The 27,832-nt window shown below is 42.1% G+C and overlaps 5 protein-coding genes and 1 long non-coding RNA gene across 8 annotated transcripts; 1 reads left to right on the forward strand and 5 right to left on the reverse strand.

The window, feature by feature from the left end:
- Positions 1–338: 338 nt before the first annotated feature.
- On the reverse strand, positions 339–2,928 carry LOC306797073 (OX-2 membrane glycoprotein-like). The gene is made up of 5 exons (XM_079296255.1): positions 2,838–2,928; positions 2,541–2,630; positions 1,862–2,113; positions 1,245–1,571; positions 339–354 (listed from the first exon to the last, which is right to left on the reverse strand). Exons 1-5 carry the CDS (start codon positions 2,875–2,877, stop codon positions 350–352), a joined length of 714 nt encoding a protein of 237 aa, XP_079152381.1. The 5' UTR covers positions 2,878–2,928; the 3' UTR covers positions 339–349.
- Positions 2,929–3,446: 518 nt separating this feature from the next.
- LOC306797463 (nectin-3-like) lies at positions 3,447–5,375 on the reverse strand (the record flags this gene model as incomplete). Its single annotated transcript, XM_079296829.1, has 3 exons — positions 5,146–5,375; positions 4,342–4,671; positions 3,447–3,481 (listed from the first exon to the last, which is right to left on the reverse strand). The coding sequence occupies exons 1-3, from the start codon at positions 5,354–5,356 to the stop codon at positions 3,447–3,449; spliced, it is 576 nt and encodes a 191-aa protein (XP_079152955.1). The 5' UTR covers positions 5,357–5,375.
- A 54-nt stretch (positions 5,376–5,429) lies between these two features.
- LOC306797376 lies at positions 5,430–7,350 on the reverse strand. Its single transcript, XR_013773122.1, has 4 exons — positions 7,254–7,350; positions 6,071–6,148; positions 5,806–5,935; positions 5,430–5,469 (listed from the first exon to the last, which is right to left on the reverse strand). It is a non-coding gene; the product is annotated as an uncharacterized lncRNA (long non-coding RNA).
- An 868-nt stretch (positions 7,351–8,218) lies between these two features.
- Positions 8,219–12,594, reverse strand: LOC306797100 (uncharacterized protein; the record flags this gene model as incomplete). The annotated part of the gene is made up of 7 exons (XM_079296283.1): positions 8,219–9,819; positions 10,008–10,106; positions 10,190–10,292; positions 10,391–10,420; positions 10,501–10,788; positions 10,874–11,212; positions 12,540–12,594. The coding sequence occupies 7 exons, from the start codon at positions 12,592–12,594 to the stop codon at positions 9,681–9,683; spliced, it is 1,053 nt and encodes a 350-aa protein (XP_079152409.1). The 3' UTR covers positions 8,219–9,680.
- Positions 12,595–13,909: 1,315 nt separating this feature from the next.
- On the reverse strand, positions 13,910–18,531 carry LOC306797464 (OX-2 membrane glycoprotein-like; the record flags this gene model as incomplete). Its single annotated transcript, XM_079296830.1, has 5 exons — positions 13,910–13,914; positions 14,790–15,116; positions 15,407–15,658; positions 16,084–16,173; positions 18,498–18,531. The coding sequence occupies 5 exons, from the start codon at positions 18,529–18,531 to the stop codon at positions 13,910–13,912; spliced, it is 708 nt and encodes a 235-aa protein (XP_079152956.1).
- Positions 18,532–24,816: 6,285 nt separating this feature from the next.
- gemin8 (gem (nuclear organelle) associated protein 8) lies at positions 24,817–27,797 on the forward strand. 3 transcript variants are annotated; one of them, XM_079296317.1, is made up of 4 exons: positions 24,817–24,872; positions 26,222–26,301; positions 26,599–26,926; positions 27,102–27,797. In XM_079296317.1, exons 2-4 carry the CDS (start codon positions 26,299–26,301, stop codon positions 27,359–27,361), a joined length of 591 nt encoding a protein of 196 aa, XP_079152443.1. In that variant the 5' UTR covers positions 24,817–24,872; positions 26,222–26,298; the 3' UTR covers positions 27,362–27,797. The 3 variants fall into 3 exon arrangements, with proteins under 3 accessions (XP_079152443.1, XP_079152441.1, XP_079152442.1); XM_079296315.1 differs by having other exon boundaries at positions 24,830–24,866; XM_079296316.1 differs by lacking the exon at positions 24,817–24,872 and adding an exon at positions 24,923–24,947 and having other exon boundaries at positions 26,198–26,301.
- Positions 27,798–27,832: the final 35 nt, after the last annotated feature.

Consider the following 27,832-nt stretch of genomic DNA (forward strand, 5'->3'; position numbering starts at 1 on the left):
TCCAGTCTCACAGACAGTTACACAGAATCATTCATTACATTTGTTTAAATCACTTCTATGCAGTTAAACATTTGTTACACAATTTATTAAAACATTTCGTTATTCTATTCATACATTTTATCTGTTTGATTACACTTCAACTTTGAATATATGCTTTGTGCTCACAGCCTGACTTCTTCTCCCTTGAATGTGTCGACATGTTACCGAGGCAGCTCTGAGAGGTCAACTCTTCTTGACAATAGCTTAACTCACCGTTCCGCCTACAGTTTAGATGCAATAAAATGCAGATTTTTATTTTTATTGCTCGACTGAAAGGCTCATCAGATATTTTCATTTCTTCTGGTACCCTTTAACCTGCCAGGAAGAAAAAAGAAAGAAAGTTCATTATAAGGAGAATTATACTACATGTACAATCCCAAATGTCGCTGTCAAATATCTCACCTTGCTCGTGCCGTTGCAGCAGCAACAAGGATCAATGAAATGAGCAACACAGCAGTTGCAGTGATTACAAGTGCAATCCCTACCGAAGACAGTCCTCTCCCTGGAGACAAACACAGGGCTATAGTCAGCATGGGGAAAAGGTCAATGACATTTCCCTAGAAGTGGAAGGTTATTAGTTTTAGATGACGAGTATGAACTTCCCAGATCTGTCACATGACCTCCTCCAGAGAGCTGAAGTCTCGCTCACTCTACTGTGGCTGGTTTGTCTCGATCATGAAAGCTAAGCAGAAGTGAAACTGAAACGATTACAGCTCAGCTGACTCTGTTTACCGTTTGCTCTTAGTCATGCTCAGGTCATTTACTGCAACTCCATGACTTCCTCAAGTCAGGAACTTTGAGTACTGGCACACAAAGCAGGCCTCTCATAATAAAGAGATCCTCTTAACAGTGTCAGACAATGACTCATGGGTAGAATTAGTGGCACCCCAAAATCAAATGACATCCCTTCGAGTTATTCAGAATATTTAGCACATGATCTTCCAGTACACTTGAACAAGCTTGACAATGGGAGTTCCCTCGATAGGTTTCCAAAGAGCCAGCCCATTGTCATTCCCAGGGCGTCAAATACCGACGCGTTGCCATCGGCGACGACGCACAAAGCCTCCTTCAGGTGAAAGATGATGAGTCATTTACCATTGGATGTCATACGAAACCGCTGTATGAGGAAACGTTTCACCACGAGATGGGAATGAGACTGATGGGGATAAAAGAGCATCCTAGTCTATGCAAAATGATTGACATACCCTCCTCTTCCTTCTTCCTGGCAGGTAAAGAAAAAGGAATCCTCTGGCTCCTTTGTCCCGCCGCTCCCCTGTTCAGCAGACAGTCCACGTGGCCCGTCGACCCCGCGGGTACTTGCAGGGTGACGTTCCTGCTGCTGGTAAATGTGTGGTCAGCGTTTGTTTCCGTCGAGGTCAGCGGTTGGTCTGAGCTGGTGGCATCCGGCGAGAAGTCCCAGTGAATGGTCGGAGCTGGTTTACCTGTAGCAGAGCAGCTGAACACAACCTCCACGTCCTCGTCCTCACGATCACTGTGAGGAGGTTGCACTTCCGTTCTCACCTCGGATATCCCTTCATAGACAGATAGACTTTATTTCAGACAGACTCCATACAGAATAGAGAATTAGAATTTGTCATTATGAGGGCTGAAGCCATTGTGACACAAAGCAGGCCATATACAAAGTTACAAAATGAACAGAACTATCAGAAAAAGTCTTAATTTCCAGCTTCAACCAGCAAAAACAACGCTGGTATAATTCTAATCTTTCTTCCTTTCTTTATTCTCGTGTATTCCCAGAATAAGACTATAATTCCAACACATTTTCCTTCAGAATTCACATGTGAATTTGCTACAATGTTACCTTGCACGGTGAGGCAGGTCTGCTTTCGTTTGGACCCATTAGGGTACACGTTGAAAGAACAAATATAACAGCTTTCGTCCCCCCATGTTACGTTCCTCAGAGTGATGGATGTCGAGCTGAGAGACGCCTCCGTGAAGATCACTTTCCCCCTGTGAGGATCATTTACTTGCTGTCCAAACCGCTTGCTGTAGGTTGCCAAATTCTCAATGACCTCTTCATTGAAAAGCTTCTGCCATGTGACCTGGAGCACACCTGTTGGGAATGGCAATCCTCCAATTACAACATTTACGCTTTTGTGCTTGTTGTAATACCCAGTTCGGCCACAAGGGGCTGATAAAAACACTTTTTATTTCACAATTTGTTTCAATAAGCTTTACAAATGATTCTTTTTTTCATGCAAAACACATGAAGAGCTTCTAAATATAGTGTATTTGAATTTTTTTGTAGAAATGCAAGAACATTTCATGGTTCCAGATTCTCAAATGAGAGGATTTGCTGCTTTTAACTACAATTATTTTAATTATTAAAATTGAATGAGCTGCAGTCCTGTACAATATTGTTAAAAAAATGAGTTCCACCTCAACCAATGCTTTTATTGTAACACTTAAAGTAAAATTTCTTGATTGTACTCACATACTTTCAGTTACGTTTTCACTGGCAAGAAGAAGAACATTCTCACCTGTGGCGTCGGCTACTGAGCATGAATAGTGCGCGTCCCCGCCATAGTCAGCTGTTTTATTTCCATAACCAGTGATCTGCGACCTGGAGGCTGATAATAATAACAGCTGGGTGTCAGTAAATGCAGACTCGAAAAGAAGAAATCCATTTATTTTGCTGGTCAGTATTAAAGAAACTTTGATGATAACTGAAACATACACATGTACATACAGTAAAAGCTGGATTGTATTCTTGAATATAAAAAACAGTACTACAGAGAATATAGAAGGGCTCACCCTTTCTTTTCAGTGTCTCTTACCTTTAAACAGTAAAGCAGTAAGTATCAGGATCAACAACATCTTCTTCTACTGCAGACACGGATCTGTTTCAGTTCAGCCTCTGTGCTGCCTTTAAAGGGTTCAGAGTGAAACTGAAAGAAAAAACAGGATGGGGGGGGGGGAAGTGAAAGGTGCCATTTCCTGGATTCAGAGTGGGAGTTGATGGTGTGATGAGCTGAACTACAACAACAAGAAGGTTTTTTCCCCTTTCCGAGTGCACCGAACATGTGCTTTAAATGTGAGTCATACTGAAATGTGGAATGTTCATTAGCAACCTTGGACTAGTTTCAAAATCACAGCGTGGGAAATGTCCAGGCAACGCAACTCTCCCTGCAAGATTATCAGCATGAAAGCCTCATGAGGTTTGCCGTGCAGAAACAGGCGTTTAATTGGACAATGAATTCCTCAGTAAATATTAAAGATGGAGACTTATTTCTATTTTTTTCTATCTCACCATCTTTCTGATGGATTTCAATGTGACTTCGTACGGCTCATCATGGTCCCCAGAGGATGAATCGTGATTGCAAAATGTGTATTATTTGCTGTAAAACAACTTCCAGCCTTTTGTGTTTACATATGTGACGTGTGGTTTAATTCTGCTTCCTGTTCGTCGGCCTGTCTGCTCCTGCACAAGACGTGTGAACACAGTTACCTTTATAGGAAACAACTATTTACCTGTAAATGTGTTGCATTCTGCACACACACACACTGCAAGAGCTCAGCAATAGTGGTTTCTCATGTGAGAAATTTCACGTCTGTGCTGTCGCACTTTGATTCACGCAGCAATACAAATGCACGACACGGAGTCTGCAGCAGCATTCATTGTTATTCAGGACAGAAAAGACTGTTTTCATCGATGGGAGATGGAGGCAAAGCATCATGGGAGGGCTGGCGGCTCGGTGTGTCCCTGCATTTTCCTGCACAATTGGATTGAGAGGAAAGATTAGCTGTTGTTCCCATAATCCTTTCAGTGAATATGCACTGCATTGTGTCGTCATTCTTGTTGTTTTGTGGCTTTTTTTACTCTTGTTTTTTCAGATTAGACCTTCAGCAGCAAGTCTTCTGCAACAACTGTATGTGGAAATCCAAAAAATGTCTCAGATAAGACATGATTGGACAATTTGTCTCGGCTTAATGGACAGTCTGTGATGAAATAACATGAAAGCAGTGGGAAAGTATTTAAAAAATCAGTCTGTAGATCACAGAAACAGCTGTATGGGGTTTTCATACTGCAGCTGTATAAAACTGAAGATTCAGGTCAGCAAGTGGTGAGAAGTATCTTTGTGGTTAAAGCACTTTTTGCCTTTTGTTGACTTGTGCGTATTTATATGAAGGCCAAGCTACAGTAGAGACAGTCATTGCAAACTAGTAATAAAAACAATGCATCTTTTCGCAAAGAGAGCAAACTGGAAAGCCGTGGTAATGTGCGTTTTAGACCCAAACACCGACCTTGCATACAGTGTTGAAGACAGTTCAGGTGCTCACCGTAAACAGACAGGCAGGCGGTGTCTCTTCTGGTGCCGTCTGGGTATGTGTGGAACTCGCAGGTGTAGCACGCCTCGTCCTCCGTCTTGACCGCCCGGATGGTCAGTTGGGTGTCGCCCAGGGTCCGGCTCAAGCTAACCCGGCCCCTGTACTGCTCCTCGGTCTTCTGGTGGCCGCGCTTGGTGAAGGAGGCCACGGCGATGGTGTCTCCCTGCTCGGCCGTCTTCCTCCACAGCACCTGCTGCACCCTCTCGGGGAGGTCGTACCAGCAGGAGAGGGTGGCCGGCTTCCCGCTCACGGCCGTCTTGTTGCCCTCCAGGCGCACTTTGCCTGGGACAAAGAGAATGCTCCTGTTATTAATCTTAATATCAGGAAAATGAAGATGACTGGGTGTGGATTTCTGCTGGCCTCAAATTGCACAAGAAAAACTTTACAGGACTTCTGCTTGTGTGCAACAGGAGGAGTCTGGCTTCATTAAAAATGTGTTTTTTTAGCAACAACAGGAAGTGCCAAGGCTAGCTGGGTGGGTGGGCTCTCCTGCCTGCTGGTCCGCTAGTTCAAACCCAAGCCTACTACTTCCTGTCTCATAAGGGGTCTAGTGAGAAAAACAAACACCCTCTGTGACCCTAACAAGTTTCAGATGTTGAGTGTGAGCTGCGGCATGAAAAGATGTGTATTGAAGATAACTTGTTCTTCAAGATAACAGACGGGAGGAGCCAACTCTGATGAAGTTGTTTGGCCAGTAGATTCTTGACACAACTGGAATCTCTGGACGTAAACTTTAGATGAGATTTGAACTCTGACCAGCGATGCTGATGCACGTGGTGCCTTCCAGCGGGCCACTGGGGTAAACATCAAAGATGCATCGGTAGCAGCCCTCGTCATCAGGCCGCACCCTCTTGATGGTGATGTAGCTGCCGTCGCTGTGGGAGGCGGTGAGCTGCACGTCGGCTTCCTGGTGGCTGACGAGCACCGGCACCTTTGGCTGGTACGCCAGCAGGACCGTGTTGTGCATGTTGAGCCAGCGCACTTGCCCGACGGTTTCGCCCGTTTCCGTGCTGACGTTGCAGCCGAGCAGCAGGGACTGACCTATCTCTGCCCTCAGACTGGCAGGAGCCGTGACCCGACCTGAGTTCAGAGACCATGTGACATTTAAAGTTCATGTAATACAGTGGCGAGAGAGGTACTGAGAGCATTGACTTAAGTATCAACACAACAATGTAATGAAAACTCCAGCACAATTTAAAGTCCTTCACTTTACACAAAGTACTTTCTACAATGTAGTGCCGTAGAAGTATAAAGGAGCAGAAAATGAAAGCAATAAGTAAGAACTGAAGTAAATGTACTTTGTTATAGTTGCCATCACTGCCAAGAGAACTCGGTACCAAGGAAACTGAACTCACTCGAGTCAGATCTTTCTCGCTCACCAAAACCAAAAAAGCACCAAACGGATGCCGAACGTACCTTGCGTCCCGGGAACTCCCATTCCCACCATCCAGAGCAGCAGACACAGGGACAAGGCAGGTCCACACATCGCACACTGAGGCTGGGTTACCAACTCACACGCTGAGCCACAATCACTTCCAGGCCGCAGCTGCAAACACGAACACGGTCAGAGCGCTGGAAACAGCCCAAACCACGACCAACTAACTAACTCGTGGCGAGACGCAAAGTAAAACATCAAGCAATGACACAAGTGTGAATGCATGAGGATGTGATGCAGACGTACCCCCGGTCAGCTGTCCAGTGTCGTGACTTGTTTGAGCTGCTGCTGGTCAGCACAGTCGTAGCTGCATCTTACAGTCTGCTGTAATGGGAAAGGTGAAGCCAGAGGATGACATTAGCAATGACAGCATCCTCTCAGCATCATCACGGGTTACACTCCCTGGAAGGGAATGAACCTTTTTGCAGCTTTGAGACATCGGTTGCCATGAAAATACAAATGTGTCAGCATCAACAACAACAGCTGCTGACTCATGAAACATCACCTGGAGGTTTTACATGACGATCCACAGCATGCACACACCCTGTCCGGTTAACCCACAATCATCCGGCAGCAAAGCAAGCTGCCCCACTTTGATGTCTAGACAGCGGCGACTGCGAGATTTCAAGATCAATACCTGAAAATCCAACCTCAAAGAAATGATGGTGGCCGTGTGTGGGTGGGTGGGTTGCAGGCACCAGCCGAGCCCAGCTGCTGTTTGGCTTTAAACATCACATTGTGTGTAGAAGACAATAAAATGAATCTCATAATTCGACTCTGAGATCACTTCTCTATATCCTGCAAAGGTGTAAACAGCAGGGATCAACTGGCCTTTGATCAGATCTCAACCAAACCACCTAAAAACCACAAGACAGACCAGGTCCAGACCTCAGAGCTTCATGGGCGTCATGTTCTCATTTTGCAGTGCCAACCATCTGGCTTCAAGCTTGCAGCACGCTCCTGTTGGGCAACAGTTAAATCACGCTTCCACTACAAAAAAACGCCACTGATGTCTCACTGCAACTCATCTCCAGGTGGTCGGTGAAAGTCACCGGAGGACAGATGTTATGTGAGATTTCTTGAGCAGAATATCATTATTTCACATAATCAAGCCACTTTTGAGGATGTACATTATGTCTCTTGCCAGGTTTTATGACAATTTAACCCAAAATAGAAATGTTTATAAAAAAGGGTGGCACAAGTAAAATATTTTCATTATATGGGGAAAAATGACAACTCTAAAAGAAGTTTAAATATATCCATATCTTCATAGTCAGGTCCTGAAAAGTGTCACCATAAGACAAGCTCGACAAACTAATTAAGGTGTGTTGAGATTCATGGATGAAGAAAGAAACAACTTCTTACATTTAAACTCCGGATCAATATTGCCGCAAATAAAGAATCTTTCACAATAAAAGACGGAACTTACCCGCTGACAGGTGAAAGGCAAAGTGAGCTCCCGGTGCTGTCTGAGCTACAGGTAGCGCGAGACTGGAGCAGGAGAATCCATGCTGCAGAGACGAAACTACCACCGAACTGCGTCGAGTTTCCTGCCGCCGCATTTTACTCCCTGATTTCTCAAACGCCATCAACTCTTCCGCAGTACATCTGAGGAGCGCAGGACCTCCTGTGGCCATGTTGTGCATCTGCTGCTTAAAACCTGCCTGCAGCAGACTTCTCATGCAAAAATGCAATTTACATTCTGTTCGGTACATTTCATCTTGGCTTTCTTTCTCTGCTGGTGTTTGAACTGCAGTATGTTCTGTTAAGTCCTTGTAAAATACCAGATTTTAAGAGACTTTCTTTTGCACAAAACCCTTATTTTGTTCAATGTTCCTTGAAGACAGTGTTGATAAACATGGTTTGCATTCAAAGCCCACAATTGCATGCTTAAGCCATCATTTTGATTGTTCAATGACATTTTGTTCTGCTGACACATTTCTTATTTTGTTGAATGTCCCTTTAACACAAGAATCACACACATTCAATGTTTAAATCCAGTAAAAAGGCCTAGTTTCAAAATTCAGTTTATTTATTTTTTTAAATACAAAAAGAACAGGTACAAAAGTAAAAACAAATAAAAAGACGTACAAACAAAGGATACAAATGAGCAGAGTATTGTTCGAACACTATCACCTGAAGTACAGATATTTCAAAAATCAAAACTATTGTGAACATGAATATTTTTGATCTGCTGGAATTATTATCCATGAACTGATAAGTTCTCTATGTCAGTGATTCTTAACCATAGGGCCGCGGCCCATGATTGGACCGCGAGCGCCACCTAGAGGGCCGCGAAAAACTTTCAGTTTTGCACCTGTGGGCCGCGGGACCGCTTAGGTTATCAATTGAAGACACCAGAGATATTACTGTTATCCATGAGACGCTCAGTTACAATACAGCTTCCCACCACCTGGTGGCGGTAATGCGTCAGTCAGTTGTTTAACAAGCTGCAATAAGCAGAAGAAGACACTCAGCTAGCCGCTAGCCTGTAGCGAAAGTTATGGATAAGTTATTCAAAAGAAAAAATGAAGACGACAGTGGTGCCATACCCACCAAAAGTCTAAATGTGTGCGCAAGTACAACCCTGACTTTCTTAAGTACGGCTTTGTGAACGGAGGCAACGAGGCAGAGCCGAGTGCTCAGTGTGTGGAATGTGAGCTAATGCTATCAAACGAAGCACTGGAGCCTTCAAAAATAAAGCGACACCAAGCGACGAAACATCCAACGCTCGTGGGAAAGCCTGTTGGGCTTCTTGCTGTGTATGCAGGTTTACATACACATGATAATAAATGTCTTTGTGATCATCAAATTGTATCAACTCATTTATTTAACAAGGGTTTTGCCTGTTCAACACCGGCATCCTCGATCCCCTCCCCTTCCGTTCCTACGGCTTGTTTGCGCAAATACGTCACAAAACATGTCCGTGTTTGGTATCCCAGCATGCCCAAAATCCTCATCTTTGCAAAGAAATCATCGATTTTCTTTCATTTCTTATGGTTTCTCCACAAAATTAGCCCACACACACACTTTCCATAGTCGCCATAACCGTTGCAAGTCGTATCTTGCAGCATTTCGACGGAAGAAGACACATTACAGACCCGACAACGTGCTAGCGGATGTTACCATGGAGCTACTGCCTTCAGAAACCGCTAGTACTTATAGTACAAACCTTATCCTCCTCTTCCATAAGCCGTCAACCAACGTTTGCGTAACTGAGCTATTCTCATTCTCGTTCGTGCGCTCGGTCGCAGCCATTAAGCACAGCAAGTCCGCTACTCACACACCACGTGTTCGACCATATATACATAGTTTTTGCAATTTGCAAAGGCTAATAATAAAAGGAAAATAATATAATATCAAAATATAAAGGGAGAAACACCTTTAGTGTGTCAGACAATCATGTGGTTACCATGTGTCCATTTGGGTCTCCAAATATCCTTTTAGAGCTCCGCCTGGTCTCTTCATGAAGAAACTCTGTAGAATGGTCATACTTTGTCCAATCTTCTTCAAATTTGAGGCAGTTGTTCACTGATAGTGTAATTACAGCCCTATACTGTCCTTTACCTGTACAGATACAGCCACCGGCAGTTATTTATACTGAAAGATACTTTTTTATTTTATGCAGACAAAAATCTTAAATTTTTACTGACTCCAAAGGCCCACTGCTCTGTTTCTGTATGACCTACAGGTTGTCTGACACTTTTGATGCATATAGTCAGAGTGGGCCCCGGGACACTTTGTACTTGAAAAGTTGGGCCCCGAGGTCAAAAAGGTTAAGAACCCCTGCTCTATGTTGTCCCAAAAAAAATGAAGCATGATTTCAGGACTTTCCAGCAGGTTTCGTTTCGGGACTTCAGTCTTGTAGGTTAAACTTTGGAACAGAAATCAAGTTATTTGTTCGCGCAGACCGTTCTGGGCAGTCGCTTTTTTTATTCTTTCCAGTAGAACGTTGCCGCGGTTCGTTCCCGTTCTTCATTAAAGGTGTCATTGGCCTTCAGATAAAAACAGTTCGTCAGAAATCATTCAGAACAGCAGTGATGTGGATGAACATCAGTCTGATTAGCAAGTTAGCATGTTGTTAGAAGAGTAAAGCCCCAAATTAGACAAAGTGGACTGAATTGTTTTTACAAAAGACAAAATGAAATATAGGTATGAGTGAAAAATGAATGAATTGACTCACTCATGAGAGTCTTTCTTGTTCTTCTCGTTGTCCCTTTGTGACACACTGACGGAGTCAAGAAAAGCCAGTGTTGAACAAGCATTCACTTGTGGATTTTGTCTGAAAAGATTTGGATGAGTCATGACCATATGAACTGTGAGACACTGGTATTCATACAAGAAAGGTGACGAGTTAAAAGTTACCTGTTCTGGTGTTTCCGTTTATAAAGGATGATGACAGCAGCAGCAGCAGCAGCAGCACAAACACAGACTCCTCCGAAGACCAACCCAATGATCAAACATATATCTGTGGGAAAAGAGGGAAATTAAAAAGACTCAACATTCATAAAGCAACTACAGATCAAATGGTGATACGGACGTGAGACCACATAAAGGTTGACTTACTGAAATCATTATCAGATCCCACATCAAAACCTGGGAAGTAAAAACAAAAGACTTGAGCTCAGAAAGTATTCATCAATCTATGAATCAGTGTCTTTAGAAGTGTTTCTCACCATCAGCAGACGCCTGTATGACCTCAGGAATCACGGCATACACCTCTATCTGAGGACCGGAGAGCACTCGCACTGCACATCCAACCCGCGGCCTGTTGTCACTGAGACGAGACAGCACAGCTGTCGTGGTGACGGTGACTGTGCCGTTGGCGTTGGCGATGCTGGTGGAGTTGCAGTGGGGGACAGTCAGCGTGACGGTGGGAGCAGGTCGACCTGTGGCCGAGCAGGACACGAGTACCTCTTCGGCAGAGTTTGATTCTCTGACATGTAGAAAGGCTTCGTGCAGCTCTGCAAAGAAAAGATGTTGAAATGCTGTTGGTGGTAATGTTACAGAGTAGACAGAGGATTGTGGAAGTGTCAGCAAGGTTCTCACCATAGAGCTGGAGGCATGTTGTCGCAGTGAGGGCACCGTCAGGGTAGGTGTTAAACAAACAGCGATAGCATCCTTGATCTTGGTCTGTCACGTTCCTGATCACGATGGAGCTGTTCTGCAGTCCCGCAGCTTTAAACTCCACTCTTCCTTGATACTTGGTGTTCACTTTCTGACCAAAGTGTTTGTTGTCGGTAGCGAGATCCGTCTTCCCCTCAGGTGAGATCTTCTGCCACGTGACCTGCACGACATCTTTAGACCGCATCAGCTGACAGGTCAAGAAGGCGTTGTCTCCTAAAGCCGCCAACACGGTGCGCTGGGATCCGATCAGAGCGGTTTGACCTGCAGGAAACACATGTGCATGATGAATCCACATCTGGGTCATTCCTACTGTTCGGGGCCATTTCAGCCAGGTTTACTTCCATCAAAATGTTTTAAATTTTCCATGGTTTTTATATTTCATCTGAAAGAGGGCTTGTACATCTTATTTTCAAAATGACCAAAAATGATTGGTTTCCACTATGAATAAGCGTAACAGGGTGGACATGTTGTGAGTTACGACATCATTCAAGCATTCTAACACATTGATTAAAAAGGTTGATTAAAGAGTGATACTTACTCTGCTACTTGTAGATTATTTCCCCCCAAAAAGTGTATGCTACTTCCTTAGTCACATGACTTGAGGAAACGTCAGGGGGCGTGTGCAGGGAGATTTGCATCACAGTAACAGGGGGGACAGTCAACTCAGGGACGAAACATATCTTACAGATTTAAGCATTAAAAGCGCATGAATAACAAAAAACATTTGGTGAGGAATATTATAAATATAGCTATACAACAACGAGGGAAAATTTGGAATTTGTTTGATTTATATTACTTATATCTGTATCTTAATTTGACCAAACATGATTGGGGACATGGCAGTTGAGCCTACTTGTGCTAAAATTGGAGTAATTATTTCCAATTAAATTATTCCTGCATACATATAATTTAGTTTTATGGTAAAGGGGGGTTAGCCATGCAAGACAAGCTTTTAGAAAGAATTATAAGGCCATCTTTACACAAAATATACCGTATTATGTAGTGGGGACTCAAATGGCACCAAATGCTAGGAATGACCCATCGACCTATCACACACATATATTATATATATATATATATATAATATATATATATATATATATATTATATATATATATTATATATATATATATATAATATATATATATATATATATATTATATATATATATGTGTGTATAATATATATATATATATATATATATATATATGTATAAAATATATATATATATATATATATATATATATATATATATATATATATATATATATATATATATAAATATATATAACAGCATTAATATTACTGCTGACCCGTTCTGGAGAAAAGAAAACGATCAGCAGGATATAACAGCTCTCATTGTGGATGTAATGAGCAAAGATACTGCAACTCCAGGTCTGACGGAGTTTGATGAATAAAAGACGTTTATTTGCAAAATGTGATATCGAATATGAGGTAATCGATGCAATCATATTTAGCTCCAAAAACGTAACTTTATACAACAAGCATACGAGAGTCACACAGCTGTGCTTTAAATCACATATTTCGATCTAAAGGTCGGGAAACATGTGTATCATCTCTTCCTCACCTTTGTGAAAGACTCCCAACGCACACAGGAGATGTAGGACTGCACGGCGGGACATCGTGGCTGCATAATGATTTGAATCTACCGCCAGAAATAGTGAAAGTGTACCTGTTGCCCAGGTAGGCAGGAAACTAGTTTGTGAACTTTGTCCCTGTGACTCATGATTTATATCCTTAAAGGGACACACACACACTTTAAAAGAGTTTACATTTCATTCACTTCCAGTGTTTGACAGGGATTAATTAGCACCTGGATGAAAAACTACCAGCTTCACCAGAATTGAAACCATACATTTAATATGTCAGGGTGGATGTGCATTGAGCAATACATAACACTGGTGAGTATCCTGTGTTGACTTCCTCTGGCACAGCAATTTGTGCTGTATTAATATAATCATTAACTAATTCTTCAAAAATAAATAAAGCCATTATTATAGAATTAAAACTGAAGGGTTTGTGGCTCTATTGTGTGATTTCTCCATTCCTTCTAAGGTCCTTTGTGACGGGTTGGTGCAGTGATGAGGAAGATAAGAGCATTTGCATGTTTTCACACGTGCTTTGGTGGGAAGTCGGGCATCTTGGTTTTTCAACTGCGGTTGTGTCCCACGATGTTTATTACCAGATCATTAAGAAACAACCCCTCGCTGTCATATATATGAATAGAATGAATGACAACGAGTCTGGTCTGACTCGGTTGTTCTGCTGCTTATTTGCATAATACATATATGCCTTATATATATATAATCCAGCGCAACAGAAAACATGTAGTGAAAACAAGTGAAATCACTTTAAACAATAAAACATAAATGCTTTACTCACCAAACAAAAATACATATTCATATGCAATGTGCCAGAGAAAAAATTATTAAAACATAAGATCTTTTCAAACTCCTTGAACATGTTGACAGTGATGAGTCAAAACAATACTTAAATACAGTATATGTCATTTGTCAGTTGAGCAATAAATAACATTTGTACACGAACATCAAACATTAAAGTGCAACACAATTCTTTATATATTATATATATTATGTACTATATCATGAATAATCAGGCTACATATAGCTGGATTTAAATAAGATAATTTTGCTCTTTCTGCTCACTTTACCTCAGAGTCGCTCTGTTCTAATACTAAACCGTTGCTTTCTGCAAAGACTGAGCAAGTGCTTTGCTTGTATAGCTCCATAAATAATTAAAGTGCTGAGCATTTAAATGAAAAAGACAAGGTAGATCTAAAAACTACCGGCGGAAAATAGATCTAAGATAGCTTAACTCACCGTTCCGCCTACAGTTTAGATGCAATAAAATGCAGATTTTTATTTTTATTGCTCGACTGAAAGGCTCATCAGATATTTTCATTTCTTCTGGTACCCTTTAACCTGCCAGGAAGAAAAAAGAAAGAAAGTTCATTATAAGGAGAATTATACTACATGTACAATCCCAAATGTCGTTGTCAAATATCTCACCTTGCTCGTGCCGTTGCAGCAGCAACAAGGATCAATGAAATGAGCAACACAGCAGTTGCAGTGATTACAAGTGCAATCCCGACCGAAGACAGTCCTCTCCCTGGAGACAAACACAGGGCTATAGTCAGCATGGGGAAAAGGTAAATGACATTTCCCTAGAAGAGGAAGGTTATTAGTTTTAGATGACGAGTATGAACTTCCCAGATCTGTCACATGACCTCCTCCAGAGAGCTGAAGTCTCGCTCACTCTACTGTGGCTGGTTTGTCTCGATCATGAAAGCTAAGCAGAAGTGAAACTGAAACGATTACAGCTCAGCTGACTCTGTTTACTGTTTGCTCTTAGTCATGCTCAGGTCATTTACTGCAACTCCATGACTTCCTCAAGTCAGGAACTTTGAGTACTGGGACACAAAGCAGGCCTCTCATAACAAAGAGTTCCTCTTAACAGTGTCAGACAATGACTCATGGGTAGAATTAGTGGCACACCAAAATCAAATGACATCCCTTCGAGTTATTCAGAATATTTAGCACATGATCTTCCAGTACACTAGAACAAGCTTGACAATGGGAGTTCCCTCGATAGGTTTCCAAAGAGCCAGCCCATTGTCATTCCCAGGGCGTCAAATACCGACGCGTTGCCATCGGCGACGACGCACAAAGCCTCCTTCAGGTGAAAGATGATGAGTCATTTACCATTGGATGTCATACGAAACCGCTGTATGAGGAGATGGGAATGAGACTGATGGGGATAAAAGAGCATCCTAGTCTATGCAAAATGATTGACATACCCTCCTCTTCCTTCTTCCTGGCAGGTAAAGAAAAAGGAATCCTCTGGCGCCTTTGTCCCGCCGCTCCCCTGTTCAGCAGACAGTCCACGTGGCCCGTCCACCCCGCGGGTACTTGCAGGGTGACGTTCCTGCTGCTGGTAAATGTGTGGTCAGCGTTTGTTTCCGTCGAGGTCAGCGGTTGGTCTGAGCTGGTGGCATCCGGCGAGAAGTCCCAGTGAATGGTCGGAGCTGGTTTACCTGTAGCAGAGCAGCTGAACACAACCTCCACGTCCTCGTCCTCACGAGCACTGTGAGGAGGTTGCACTTCCGTTCTCACCTTGGATATCCCTTCATAGACAGATAGACTTTATTTCAGACAGACTCCATACAGAATAGAGAATTAGAATTTGTCATTATGAGGGCTGAAGCCATTCTGACACAAAGCAGGCCATATACAAAGTTACAAAATGAACAGAACTATCAGAAAAAGTCTTAATTTCCAGCTTCAACCAGCAAACACAACGCTGGTATAATTCTAATCTTTCTTCCTTTCTTTATTCTCGTGTATTCCCAGAATAAGACGATAATTTCAACACATTTTCCTTCAGAATTCACATGTGAATTTGCTACAATGTTACCTTGCACGGTGAGGCAGGTCTGCTTTCGTTTGGACCCGTCAGGGTACACGTTGAAAGAACAAATATAACAGCTTTCGTCCCCCCATGTTACGTTCCTCAGAGTGATGGATGTCGAGCTGAGAGACGCCTCCGTGAAGATCACTTTCCCCCTGTGAGGATCATTTACTTGCTGTCCAAAGCGCTTGCTGTAGGTTGCCAAATTCTCAATGACCTCTTCATTGAAAAGCTTCTGCCATGTGACCTGGAGCACACCTGTTGGGAATGGCAATCCTCCAATTACAACGTTTACGCTTTTGTGCTTGTTGTAATACCCAGTTCGGCCACAAGGGGCTGATAAAAACACTTTTTATTTCACAATTTGTTTCAATAAGCTTTACAAATGATTATTTTTTTCATGCAAAACACATGAAGAGCTCCTAAATATAGTGTATTTGAATTTTTTGTAGAAATGCAAGAACATTTCATGGTTCCAGATTCTCAAATGAGAGGATTTGCTGCTTTTAACGACAATTATTTTAATTATTAAAATTGAATGAGCTGCAGTCCTGTACAATATTGTTAAAAAATGAGTTCCACCTCAACCAATGCTTTTATTGTAACACTTAAAGTAAAATTTCTTGATTGTACTCACATACTTTCAGTTACGTTTTCACTGGCAAGAAGAAGAACATTCTCACCTGTGGCGTCGGCTACTGAGCATGAATAGTGCGCGTCCCCGCCATAGTCAGCTGTTTTATTTCCATAACCAGTGATCTGCGACCTGGAGGCTGATAATAATAACAGCTGGGTGTCAGTAAATGCAGACTCGAAAAGAAGAAATCCATTTATTTTGCTGGTCAGTATTAAAGAAACTTTGATGACAACTAAAACATATACATGTACATACAGTAAAAGCTGGATTGTATTCTTGAATATAAAAAACAGTACTACAGAGAATATAGAAGGGCTCACCCTTTCTTTTCAGTGTCTCTTACCTTTAAACAGTAAAGCAGTAAGTATCAGGATCAACAACATCTTCTTCGACTGCAGACACGGATCTGTTTCAGTTCAGCCTCTGTGCTGCCTTTAAAGGGTTCAGAGTGAAACTGAAAAAAAAAACAGGATGGGGGGGGGGGGGGGATTTCTCTCATACTGACCTGACACTGAAGAATGAATGAATGCTTCAAAGCAAATCTCCAACAGAGAAAAGTCTCATCATAAGAGGCTGTGTTTGAACATGATCTGAAAACGGACTGCATTCCTGAAGCTGCTGTCAAGGTAAAACATAACCTTATGGATATTCATGCCATATTTGATTGAAGAAATCAATTAGACGACGCGAGATAACAGTGTAAGTAAAGGGTGACGTCGCATTAAATGAGTGTTTCATTTGAAACTCACTCTGCTGAATATTACAGTGAAGTCCAGTAAATGGTAAATATACTTACTGTAGTGGTCATAAAAAAATCCCAGAGCAGAAGCAGAAGTCCCTAGTGGGCTCGTGTGTCGGGGTTTAACACCATTTCCCTGCAGAGTACGTGATCACGATCAAATTCCCATAACTGTATGTGACGACCAACACCAATGCTTGACATTTGTCGCTCCAGCAAACTTGAACTCATTTGAAAAAGTCCACCTCGACGAGGGGGCAGGACTGTGTAACAAAGAAACACATTTATGAAACAGAGAAAATAACACTACAAATGAATATCCCAGTCACGTATTGACGTGGCCCGTCATGCTCTCATTGTATTTTGGTGTGGGATGACTACCAGACAGGAAACACTCAACTCGAATGTTCTGAGGATGCGTCATCATGGCGACACCAAGAGAAAAAGAATGTGCATTGTTGCTACACCCCTGGATTGTATATTTCTAGTTATAAAAGCAGGACACGTCTCCCCAAAGCAAAGCGCAACATAAAGGAAGAGGGTGCACCCAGGATGTTGACGCACGTCCTTATGCAGGTTTCTTGTGCAATATCTCATGATTAATTCTCTTGTGTCATCTTGTTCACAAGACAGCGCTAAGGGGAAGTATATAATTCCTCTTAAGGCTTTTTAAATCCCTGTTGGAAAGAACCTAACAGCTCTGTGTAAGAGTTGCATGTCAACCACAGCCTGGAGATAAATGATGTTCGATGCTCCCTCCTCAATCATCAACCATTTTCATTTTCACTGTTCAACATTTATTAATGCTATAAAACCTTAAGGGGCGCCATTAAGATTAGACAACTGCAAAGTGGCAACGTTGCAGGTTTGATTGCACATTTTGTGTGAAGGTGTGTAACAGATGGACTACATTGTGTAACAGGGATGCAGCCCTCAGTCCTCGCAGCCGATTGTTTTTTTGGAAATTCAAAACAATCTATTCCAAACGATGAATTACACCTGGAAAGTACCTGCGCTACCAGACAGCTGTGCTGACACCTGTAATATTAAACCATGATGCCACGCGGAAGCATAATAAGCAGCCGGCGGTTTACCAATCAACAGCATGTGTCAATTTAAAGCCCCATGATCTATATTAAGATATTAAGATATCAAGATAACTTCAGTGTTCTTGGTTTTGTTTTGTAGTTCAACTCGCCGGCAACCCAAGAAGCACCAAACCAAACAATCACCCTCATCTTGTCTGAAATGCAGGAGGCTACAATAGAAATATAAAGTATAAAATTCTTGATTGACTGTCGTTGAAAAAGGCAGATGCTGAATTTGCTGTTTAAATCAGGACAGCTGACTCATTTCCCTCAAATCTCCCTCAATGGTTCGAAAGAAATCCATTCTCTCGATCCTTCGCGATAAAATCTGTTGCAGCGTGTCTCGAACTCAAACCAAACGCTTGTGACTCAGTCGTACTTCCTCTGTAAACAAAGAGGAATGCTGGCAGGGAAGCACCTGAGAGAACAACAACAACAAGAGCGGGTGAAAGAACATTCTAGCTCATTCATTGCACACAATCTCCTCTAATTTAGAAGAGAAATGTGTTTTCCTTTCATTGGTGTGTACAAATGTAGACATTTCGATTCAGAGACGGGACCAACAACTACGTTTTAACTGTTTATTTTCTAGATTGCTTGTTGTTTCTTGAATATTACAGTCAACTTACATACAGGGCACAGAGGTCACAGAGTTAAAGAACGCCATCTCGTGGACAACGGGTCTCGTTTCACTTGGAATAGAGGCGAACAGAGACGGAGCTCTCCGGAAGCGTCTCTGGCTGTGTGTCCTCTGTGGTGGACGTGTGTGGGTGGTTACTGTTGGTACAGCTATGTGGGCTGACAGTTGAATAAAGGCCGCTCTCTCTCTGCGTGTAGGTGCTGTACGGCTCGATGTCTTCTGGCTCCTGCAGAAAGACACGTCAGTCAAATCACTAAAGCCGGATGAACCACATTCATGTCAATACAGTACCGTGTTTGGAAGACTGCTCAGTGGTTCTGGTTGCCTTCTGCTGGGTCAGACAACAACGCTTTAGTAACAATCTTAATGTTAATTCACTCTGTTCTTAGAGAAACAAATGGAAGGCAGTGTCTTCCTTCACTTCAGAAGATAACAGTCAAGATCTGCATATTTATGAGATTTCAAACATATACTTTAACTTAACAAATGGCATATCAACGAATATTCTTTCACCACGATGGATATTTATGCTGTTATAGACATCCAATGCTGTTAAGTTATTCCCAACAACAGTTGTGATTGAATATTACAGTGTTACTCTCACCTATGACGTATTCCTCTGCAGATCAACCATATGACTGCAGTTATTGTGATGGCTATCGGTGCACCGATCAACAGAATAAGCCCGTGTGATGTCATGCTGGTGACTTCCGGCTCTGAAACAGTGGAAAGAGAAACGTCTTTGTCAGAAACACGACAGGTATTCGCTCCGTTTAAGGAAACCTGAAAGCAAAATGCATAAAATGTGTTTACCTTCCACAGTGATATTCAGACAGAGAACATCTGTCCCAGCATTGTGTGAACACTGACAGGTGTAGCTCCCACTGTCCACTGGTGTTAAACTGGTCAGGTGGAGAAACACAGTCTGATTCTCCATCACAAGTGTGAACCTGGAGTCACATTGGTGCAGAAAGTCTTCTCCGTATCGATACAGCAGACGACACGCTTCTCCGCTCCGCTCTGTTCTGATCTCACACACTATGAGAGTGATGATGTGCTCTGTTGCATTGATGCATATTGGAGTGACGTCTGCTTCTCTCCCACTGGTTTTCCTTTCACTCACTGCAAACAATAGTCAGTTAGGGACTGCAATACCTTTCGCATTTTGTGAATATTAGAAAAACATAGAGAAAAACAAGTAGAATGTGTGATTACCTTCGCGGTCACAACACAGTGTTAGCGGCAGAAGCAGAACAAGGCACAGTTTCCATCCTGACATACTGGTAAAGCAGCAGCTAAAGTTGCAAGTGAACGTTGTCTTGTACTGCAGGGAGGTCGACATCCTGACCTCAAACTCTCACAGAGGTACGAAAAAAGAAATGCTGCTACAGGAGCTTCTACTTTCACACCGACACACTCTGAGACGCTCATCACCAAAAACTGCTCATGTCTGCCTCCAACGTGCCTGCGATGAGATGTCTAACCATAAAGCATCAGGTGTGCAGAGCCGGACCCAATCAGAATGAAGTATTGCGCGCGTCATTGTGGTCAGAACAGTTTTAGAAACCTGAGCTCGGGCTGTGAATAGGGTCTCTTAAAGCTCGTGGTATTTAAGTCTCTGGCCTGTTTCACAGAGAAACCAGTGTGTCGTCTTCATACAGAACGAGTTCATGTGACGGTAAGTATGACACGCTCACTCCTCAATTAGCATTATGCAGTTGCAATTGACATTATTCATAACAATGACAACAATAGTAATACTAATCATGGCCAAAAGACCCCAAATTCTTCTCTTTGTATCATTTTAAGGACATTATCTTGACATATTGTGTGTGTGTTCAAAAAGAATTGAAGTGCTCTGACAAGAGAAATGATATGTTCCACACTTTATTTCATTTGACTGATACAGAGCATTTATGAACAAAGGCTAAATGTTATTATTACATGGAAATACAGAGGCAAAAATGTCAGATCTTACCAAATATATTTGTCTAATTACCAGTTAAAACGTCTCATAACACTTAATATTGGACACAGTTACCAGTAACATTTCAGTGAGATATAGAAACTTGTTTTCAGTCAATGCATCTTGAATATTTTATGTCGTGAAAACTTTTTTGCACTTCCTAATACGAGTGAAACATGAAGCTCAAAAAGAGTTTTCCCAGATCATCTTTATTTTTTATTTTTGACATCACATTTTATTTGAAGAAATCAGTACACAAGTGCAAACACAAGTCACAGTCCGAATCGTGTAATCTTGACTCTTTCGTTTAAACATTTTCATAAAGGTCCTCGGAACTTTGATCAGACTCTCTTCCGTCTATTTGCCGGTTGTTAAAGCATATACTTTCGATGTTACTTCTTGAGATAGTTTGGTAGACATCGCTGGCTGGTTGCTGGAGGCTTGTATACGGGTCGTCTGGGTCATCGTCATCCTATAAGGCAAGATATTCTGACCTGAGTTACTACATTTACAGAACTACAGCTTTTCAATCAGTGGTTTAAGGTTATATGTGAGAGCTTAAAGGTACATATAGGCTACATTACTTACAAAAGAGTTGGGAGTTTCACATACAGATAATCCAGATGTGGCTGACAGTGACGGGTCGCTTTAAATTAGAAGAGTTATCAGTTAGTGCATCACCGAACACACACACACACACACACACATTTATATTAGTCTCTCACCGTTTTCTTTTGCAGATCAACCCGAAGATAAGTCCAGTTATAGTGATGACTAACGTAGTTCCTCCAATCAAAGCACATTGAATTAGAGTGGGAGTAAAGCTGCTGGCGGCTTCCTCTAAAAAATTGTAAAGACAGAAATCAGATAAATGGCGCTGGTGTTTACTCAGCTTGTAAAGAAACATTATGATTCTAATATTTTGGAACTTATATCCTCTGCAAAATCGAATACATGACAATTTATTCAAAACCAAATTTCTATAATCACATATTTTATATCTGCACTACACTGTGGCATCTGCATTTCACTTCCAGAGACATCACGCTATACCCAGAAAACAACGTGTTGTTCTTTAAACAGAGCCTATAAATTGGTCTAATTTCAGATATCAGTGCATGCATCATTTTATCGTAAGATATTTCTCGATAATGTTGACAATGCAGTGGAAAATTACCATCTTAAACTTGAGAAATGCCTAACGTTTGAAGCACAAAAGCAGGAAAATGAATGAAACATTTACCTTCCACAGTGATATTCAGACAGAGAGCATCTACCCCACCATTGTGTGAGCACTCACAGGTGTAGCTCCCACTGTCCACTGGTGTTAAACTGGTCAGGTGGAGAAACACAGTCTGATTCTCCATCACAAGTGTGAACCTGGAGTCACATTGGTGCAGAAAGTCTTCTCCGTATCGATACAGCAGACGACACGCTTCTCCTCTCCGCTCTGTTCTGATCTCACACACTATGAGAGTGATGATGTGCTCTGCTGCATTGGTGCATATTGGAGTGATGTCTGCTTCTCTCCCACTGGTTTTCCTTTCAGTCACTGCAAACAATAGTCAGTTAGGGATTGCAATACCTTTCGCATTTTGTGAATATTAGAAAAACATAGAGAAAAACAGGTAGAATGTAGAATGTGTGATTACCTTCGCGGTCACAACACAGTGTTAGCGGCAGAAGCAGAACAAGGCACAGTTTCCATCCTGACATACTGGTACCTGCAAAAACTGCTCATGTCTGCCTCCAACGTGCCTGCGATGAGATGTCTAACCATAAAGCATCAGGTGTGCAGAGCCGGACCCAATCAGAATGAAGTATTGCGCGCGTCATTGTGGTCAGAACAGTTTTAGAAACCTGAGCTCGGGCTGTGAATAGGGTCTCTTAAAGCTCGTGGTATTTAAGTCTCTGGCCTGTTTCACAGAGAAACCAGTGTGTCGTCTTCATACAGAACGAGTTCATGTGACGGTAAGTATGACACGCTCACTCCTCAATTAGCATTATGCAGTTGCAATTGACATTATTAATAACAATGACAACAACAGCAATACTAATCATGGCCAAAAGACCCCAAATTCTTCTCTTTGTATCATTTTAAGGACATTATCTTGACATATTGTGTGTGTGTTCAAAAATAATTGAAGTGCTCTGACAAGAGAAATGATATGTTCCACACTTTATTTCATTTGACTGATACAGAGCATTTATGAACAAAGTACTTAAAAGGCTAAATGTTATTATTACATGGAAATACCGAGGCAAAAATGTCAGATCTTACCAAATATATTTGTCTAATTACCAGTTAAAACGTCTCATAACACTTAGCTCATGATTTCTCATGCTCATGATTTCCACAGAATTCAGATCTGAGCAGAGCTTCAACGATTTTAAAGATCTTATTTCCCTGAATAAAGGAATTGTACACAAGCACAAATCTAGCTTGTGTGCATTTTACAGAATAATCTTTACTTCTGAAATTCCAACAAGTCAAAATTCCCAACAATGATTTTAATTGAGTCGACAAGAGAAGTAAGACACGATATGATGCGTTTACATTTCAGTTATCTCATCATTCCTCTGTGTCTTTACCCAGAATCCATCAAACAAACTATAGTTCTCCTCATCAACACGCTTCAAGTATTATTGTTGTTTTCTTCACGTCTACATTCATAAAATAAGGCATTTTATTGTGGGATAATATCGTCACGGTTCAAATGTTTTCATATTTTATTATTTTCTCCACCGTCTGTTTCCTGATCATCCAAATTCAGACTGAAGAAGGTTGAATCCTGAAACTTATTGTGTATTAATTATTATAATCTTAATCCTAATTTTGATTCATAAAAGGTTTTAGCAAATATTTCAATGATTGTTTTTTTCCCCATTGTTTTAAATTATGCTGAGATAATTGTGAAAGTGTCACAATTTTATAATTATTTTGCAAACCAACCAGTTAATTGATTAATGGAGAGAAAATAACCTGAGTTGCAATCCGACACATAATAAAGCAGATTCCTGTTTTTAAATGAAAGCGTTAGAAATAATAATCAAATGATAGAATATATAATAACATAACAGTCACACTTTTAAACGTAGGACCACATTTTTACTTTGTGGTTTTAGTACTTTTCCTGAAGTACAAGATCTGAATACTGTTTATCTGTTCTTTCAACAGATGGTCACAGGACTGCTGTAAATGATCTGGAATTTATAAAAGGCTTCTTCTACTGTTGCAAAGTCGATACTCTGGTGGCCTCGCGGTTAAGACACACACAGCACCATAAGCTATAAATACAGGGTTCGATTCCGGCCATGAGCATTTGTTTCGTGTCTCTGAAGAACTTGTTTGAGGACGTGCAACTTTATTGTTTCTTCCAAGAAGTGTTATCTGTGCCTTTGCCCCTGTTTTAATGGGTTTGCGTTTGTAATTGTAAAGTACTTTGAGCTGCAGCTCCTGAATGAAAAGTCTTTGATCTTTCATGATCCAAAGTATTTTATGTATCTTTAGTTTAGCTGTAAATTAAAGAAGAAAGTAGAACCATCTTCATATAATAAGGTCATAGTTTACCTTGACAATAATGAAATGCATTGATAAATACAGCATGCATTCACCACAAAGCACTGAACTACTTACAATCAAAGGTGGTGTTCAAGGAAGTAATACATGATATACTTCAGATAATCCATGATCTGGAAAAGAGAAAATACTTATTCTGGTGTGGGAACTCATCCATTCAAACATCATAGGAGGAAATGTGTTTTTAAAAGCCACATCTGTCTTTTTGCATTTCCTCTGAAAGCTTTGAAGCCTCGAGCCGAAGCATGACCTACATATACAGTCAAACATGTCTCACAGCACTCAAACACTCTGTCTTACCCCCCCCCCCCCCCCCTCTTCCTCAAATATCACAATGTCCTTGCTCACATAATGTTGTATTTAACTCAAAAGATAAAACCATATAAATATATCTGGTGCTTCTGCAAATGTTTAGCTACAGAACCGAGATGTCTGGCCTACACTGGAATTTCAGACAAGGTGCAAAAAATAGAAAATGAAAAAAGCCTTTTTAAATCTCAAATTTACTCTTAAATAAGTGAAGCTAAAAAAAGGAACACAATTGAGACACATTTAGAGATTGGGATGAAGAGATTGCAAACTAAAACTTCTCAATTAAAATAAATTTACATGAAAAAAAGGACAATAACTGAAAGACAAGGAACTGCATCTCCTGTTTATTCCAGTCCAGTATTGTGAATATCCTGCATGTGCACAGAGTGTCCACTAGGCGGCGCCACGTAGCCGGATTCTTTATTTTGCTGTGGCTCAAAGGCTGCTGGGAAATTTATGAAACAGGAAGCAACGTGAGCCGATAAACAAGTCGACATCTAGCAGGTAAATGTTCGCTAAATAGAGGCGTCCAGCCTGTAAATAGAAGATATTGTTACAGTTGACTGTTCGTTAGCTGTGTGTTGTTAATAGTTATTAGTGATGGCGAGATGAAGCCTCATGAGGCCTCGTAACACTTTAGCCAATTGGTTCGAGAAAGGGTTCATTACTCGATGCTTCATGTGCACACGATACCACCTACTGGCCAAGTGTATAATCACAGGCAGCTGTATCTGAACCACATAATGTGATGCATTGAATTGTTGTGTCTGTTATGGCTGTTGGGAATGACTGAATTACAAAAATGTATGACCAAATCATTTCTGTACATAAATTATGACATATGTGCATAATAAAATATTTTTTTAATGTGTTCTGTGTGTGTACATTTTCCCAAAATGGTAGTATCATGTTATGGCAGGTTGTGTAATAATGTTATTATGCCACTTTAGGAAAATGGCATGGGCTTAAGCAGGCAGAGGACAGTGAAAGTGCTTGTGGAACTAGGAAGAGGGGACTGAATATGCTTGTGGAACTTGGACAGTGATGTACAGGACACGGGACATTTTATTCATTTTTATTCAGAAATAACAGTTTCTCAACAGTGTTTGGTTTTAAACGATTCCTTTTTTTGACACGACCTCTCCGGCCTTTGAAAACACCCTTTCACAGGGTACAGAAGATGCTGGCGTGCACAAAAACGCAAGAGCAAGGCTATATAAATTTGCATATAGGAATTTTTGCCTCTCCCAGTACTCCAGAGGCTTTTCCAGCCTGCTTATATTTGGCTCGGAAAGGTAGCGCTGGACCTCCACAGTGGTATCTGCTGTTACATTGTGAGTCTTCCGTGCCTCCATGACGCTGGTGTCTAAACGATGCCACAGTTTGCTACCTAAGAGGAAACCACAGATCATGTTACTAAGTGTTCCCACACAGGGGAAACCCTCCTCTTCCTAGCTGGCTCCATCACCTATCCTTCTCTCCTCACTCTCCTAACTCTCCAAACTATCTCTCTCTAAACTCTCCAAACTATATAAACGCTATCCAAACTATCTCTCTCTCTCCAAACTATCCAAACTCTCAACTGACCGCAACTCTCCACGAACAACCCACATTTTGAATGGAGCCTGAGTGGTTTATATAGCTGTCGAACCTCCCGGCAAACTCTGAACCACTTCCCGAAGCAGTCACGTGGTACCGCCGGGCAGCGAGGCTTCGGACGTCATCATTTTTGGCTCCTCCCCTACATGAAGCACGCCTCGATACGCGCTTCAAGGAAACGCCCCCTCCATTACTCGACACACGCTTCGAAGCGTCGGCACATCTCGTAACATCACTAATAGTTATTCTTTATCTTTCAGGAGTGGCAGGTTTGCGGGTGGAATAACGTTAGCAACGTTAACCGGAAGATTCCCACAACCGCAAGACATCTTCGATCATGGTAAGGCAGCCGAGAAGGTACAATCTTACCGATTTTCGCCCATTAAAGGTGTTCGGCAACGTGAAGGAGTTGTATTCCCACAGGAAACGCAGGTGTTATGTCCACAGGAGGTGACACATTTCCCCTCTTGTCTGTGCAGTTAAGTGAGAGCACGTTACATGTTTTTGGTCTTTTTTAACTACAAATTCAGCGTGCAAAAGGGCCCAGTTTACCTTTTTTAATTAACCGGCAGATTGCTGATGAAACCACTGTGAATAATATGAAATGAAGCCTAAAAACTGTACTGATCTTCTGCAGGAGGACATAAGCACCGTGATGTCCTGGTTCGCCAGCCCCATGTACAGCCGCTACTGGCAGCACTACCAGCAGGCCATGGCCTGGCACCAGAGACACAGGCGAGCCTACCGGAAGGCCTTGGAGGCTGCCTACGGCCCCACGTACAGCCAGGGGCGGAGTCCCGGCAGCCAGCGGCAGCGCTACGCGGACTGGAACGCAGGGGAGGACGAGGACGGGGACGAGGAGGGCAGCTCGGACAGTGAGATCGAGTGTGACATCAGCAACATGGAGATCAGCGAGGAGCTTCGGCAGTACTTCGCCCAGACAGAGAAACACAAAGAGGAGCTGAGTAAGAGAACAAGGGGTTGAGGAATAGTTCAAGATTGTGACATTACTGGCAATTCTTTTGAGGACTGGAGTCTCCAAATGTCCTCCGTCTCCATCATTGTATCAGGAAATGAGCTCTGCTTTGGGATGCTGACATGCTTTGTGGCTGAAAAGAATCAGTTTTCTTGTCCTTGCAGAGAAGCAGCAGCAGATGGAGGCCGAGCAGCACGACAGCTACGTGCCGGCCGACCAGGACCTCCGCGGCGTCTCCCGGCGAAGCAGCGCGGCTCCTCCCTCGGACCGACCCGGCGAGAGACGCGGGGCGGAGATGAAGAAGCTGTACGGCAAGGACGCCGCCAAGATGCTGGCCATGGAGGCAGCGATGCAGCTCAATTTCGACAGAAACTGCGACCTCAAACAGCCCAAGTACTGGCCTGTCATCCCACTGAAACTGTGACGGCTGTAAACGGTTTGATTTGGAGGAGATCCCTTCTCCGATCTCTCGGTGTGACGGCGGCTTTGCCGTGTAGTGGACTGTGGCTGTCGTGGATGTGGAACTAACGGCGTGGGTTAGCTGAGGGTTACAAGTTCTTTGTAGCACAAATAAAGTTGCCACTTAGTTTAACCACAAGAACATGTTCAGCCCCCTTTCCTCTGCATGGCTGCGTCCGATATTCCACTTTTCAACAAACACGAAGAGGGATTTGTTGTTGCTTCTGAACTGTGCCTCTCTGATTCTGACATTTCTTTGGCTTCAAAGCCGTTTTTCCCAGGGGAGACATTGACTATTCTCTTTTATCTTGCTCTTCACCACCCGGCCCCCCCTTTTTTTTAGACTGAATGATGCATATTTTAAGATAAATTCTGTTTGTAATAAAGTGTTTTGTGTTTGGATTAAACCTGCTTTGTCGGTGGTGATTTCAGCTTT

This window comes from Melanostigma gelatinosum (genome assembly GCF_949748355.1).
Source record: "Melanostigma gelatinosum genome assembly, chromosome: 24".
NCBI lineage: Eukaryota > Metazoa > Chordata > Actinopteri > Perciformes > Zoarcidae > Melanostigma > Melanostigma gelatinosum.

Bases quoted from the DNA above. Each gene is read 5' to 3' on its own strand.
- LOC306797073 (XM_079296255.1), bottom strand. From the start codon at position 2,877: ATGTTGTTGATCCTGATACTTACTGCTTTACTGTTTAAAG. The intron at 2,114-2,540 runs GTGAGAATGTTC...CATTCCCAACAG, and splicing joins CTCAGTAGCCGACGCCACAG to GTGTGCTCCAGGTCACATGG. The intron at 1,572-1,861 runs GTAACATTGTAG...CTGTCTATGAAG, and splicing joins GACCTGCCTCACCGTGCAAG to GGATATCCGAGGTGAGAACG.
- gemin8 (XM_079296317.1), top strand. The intron at 26,927-27,101 runs GTAAGAGAACAA...TTGTCCTTGCAG, and splicing joins GAAACACAAAGAGGAGCTGA to AGAAGCAGCAGCAGATGGAG.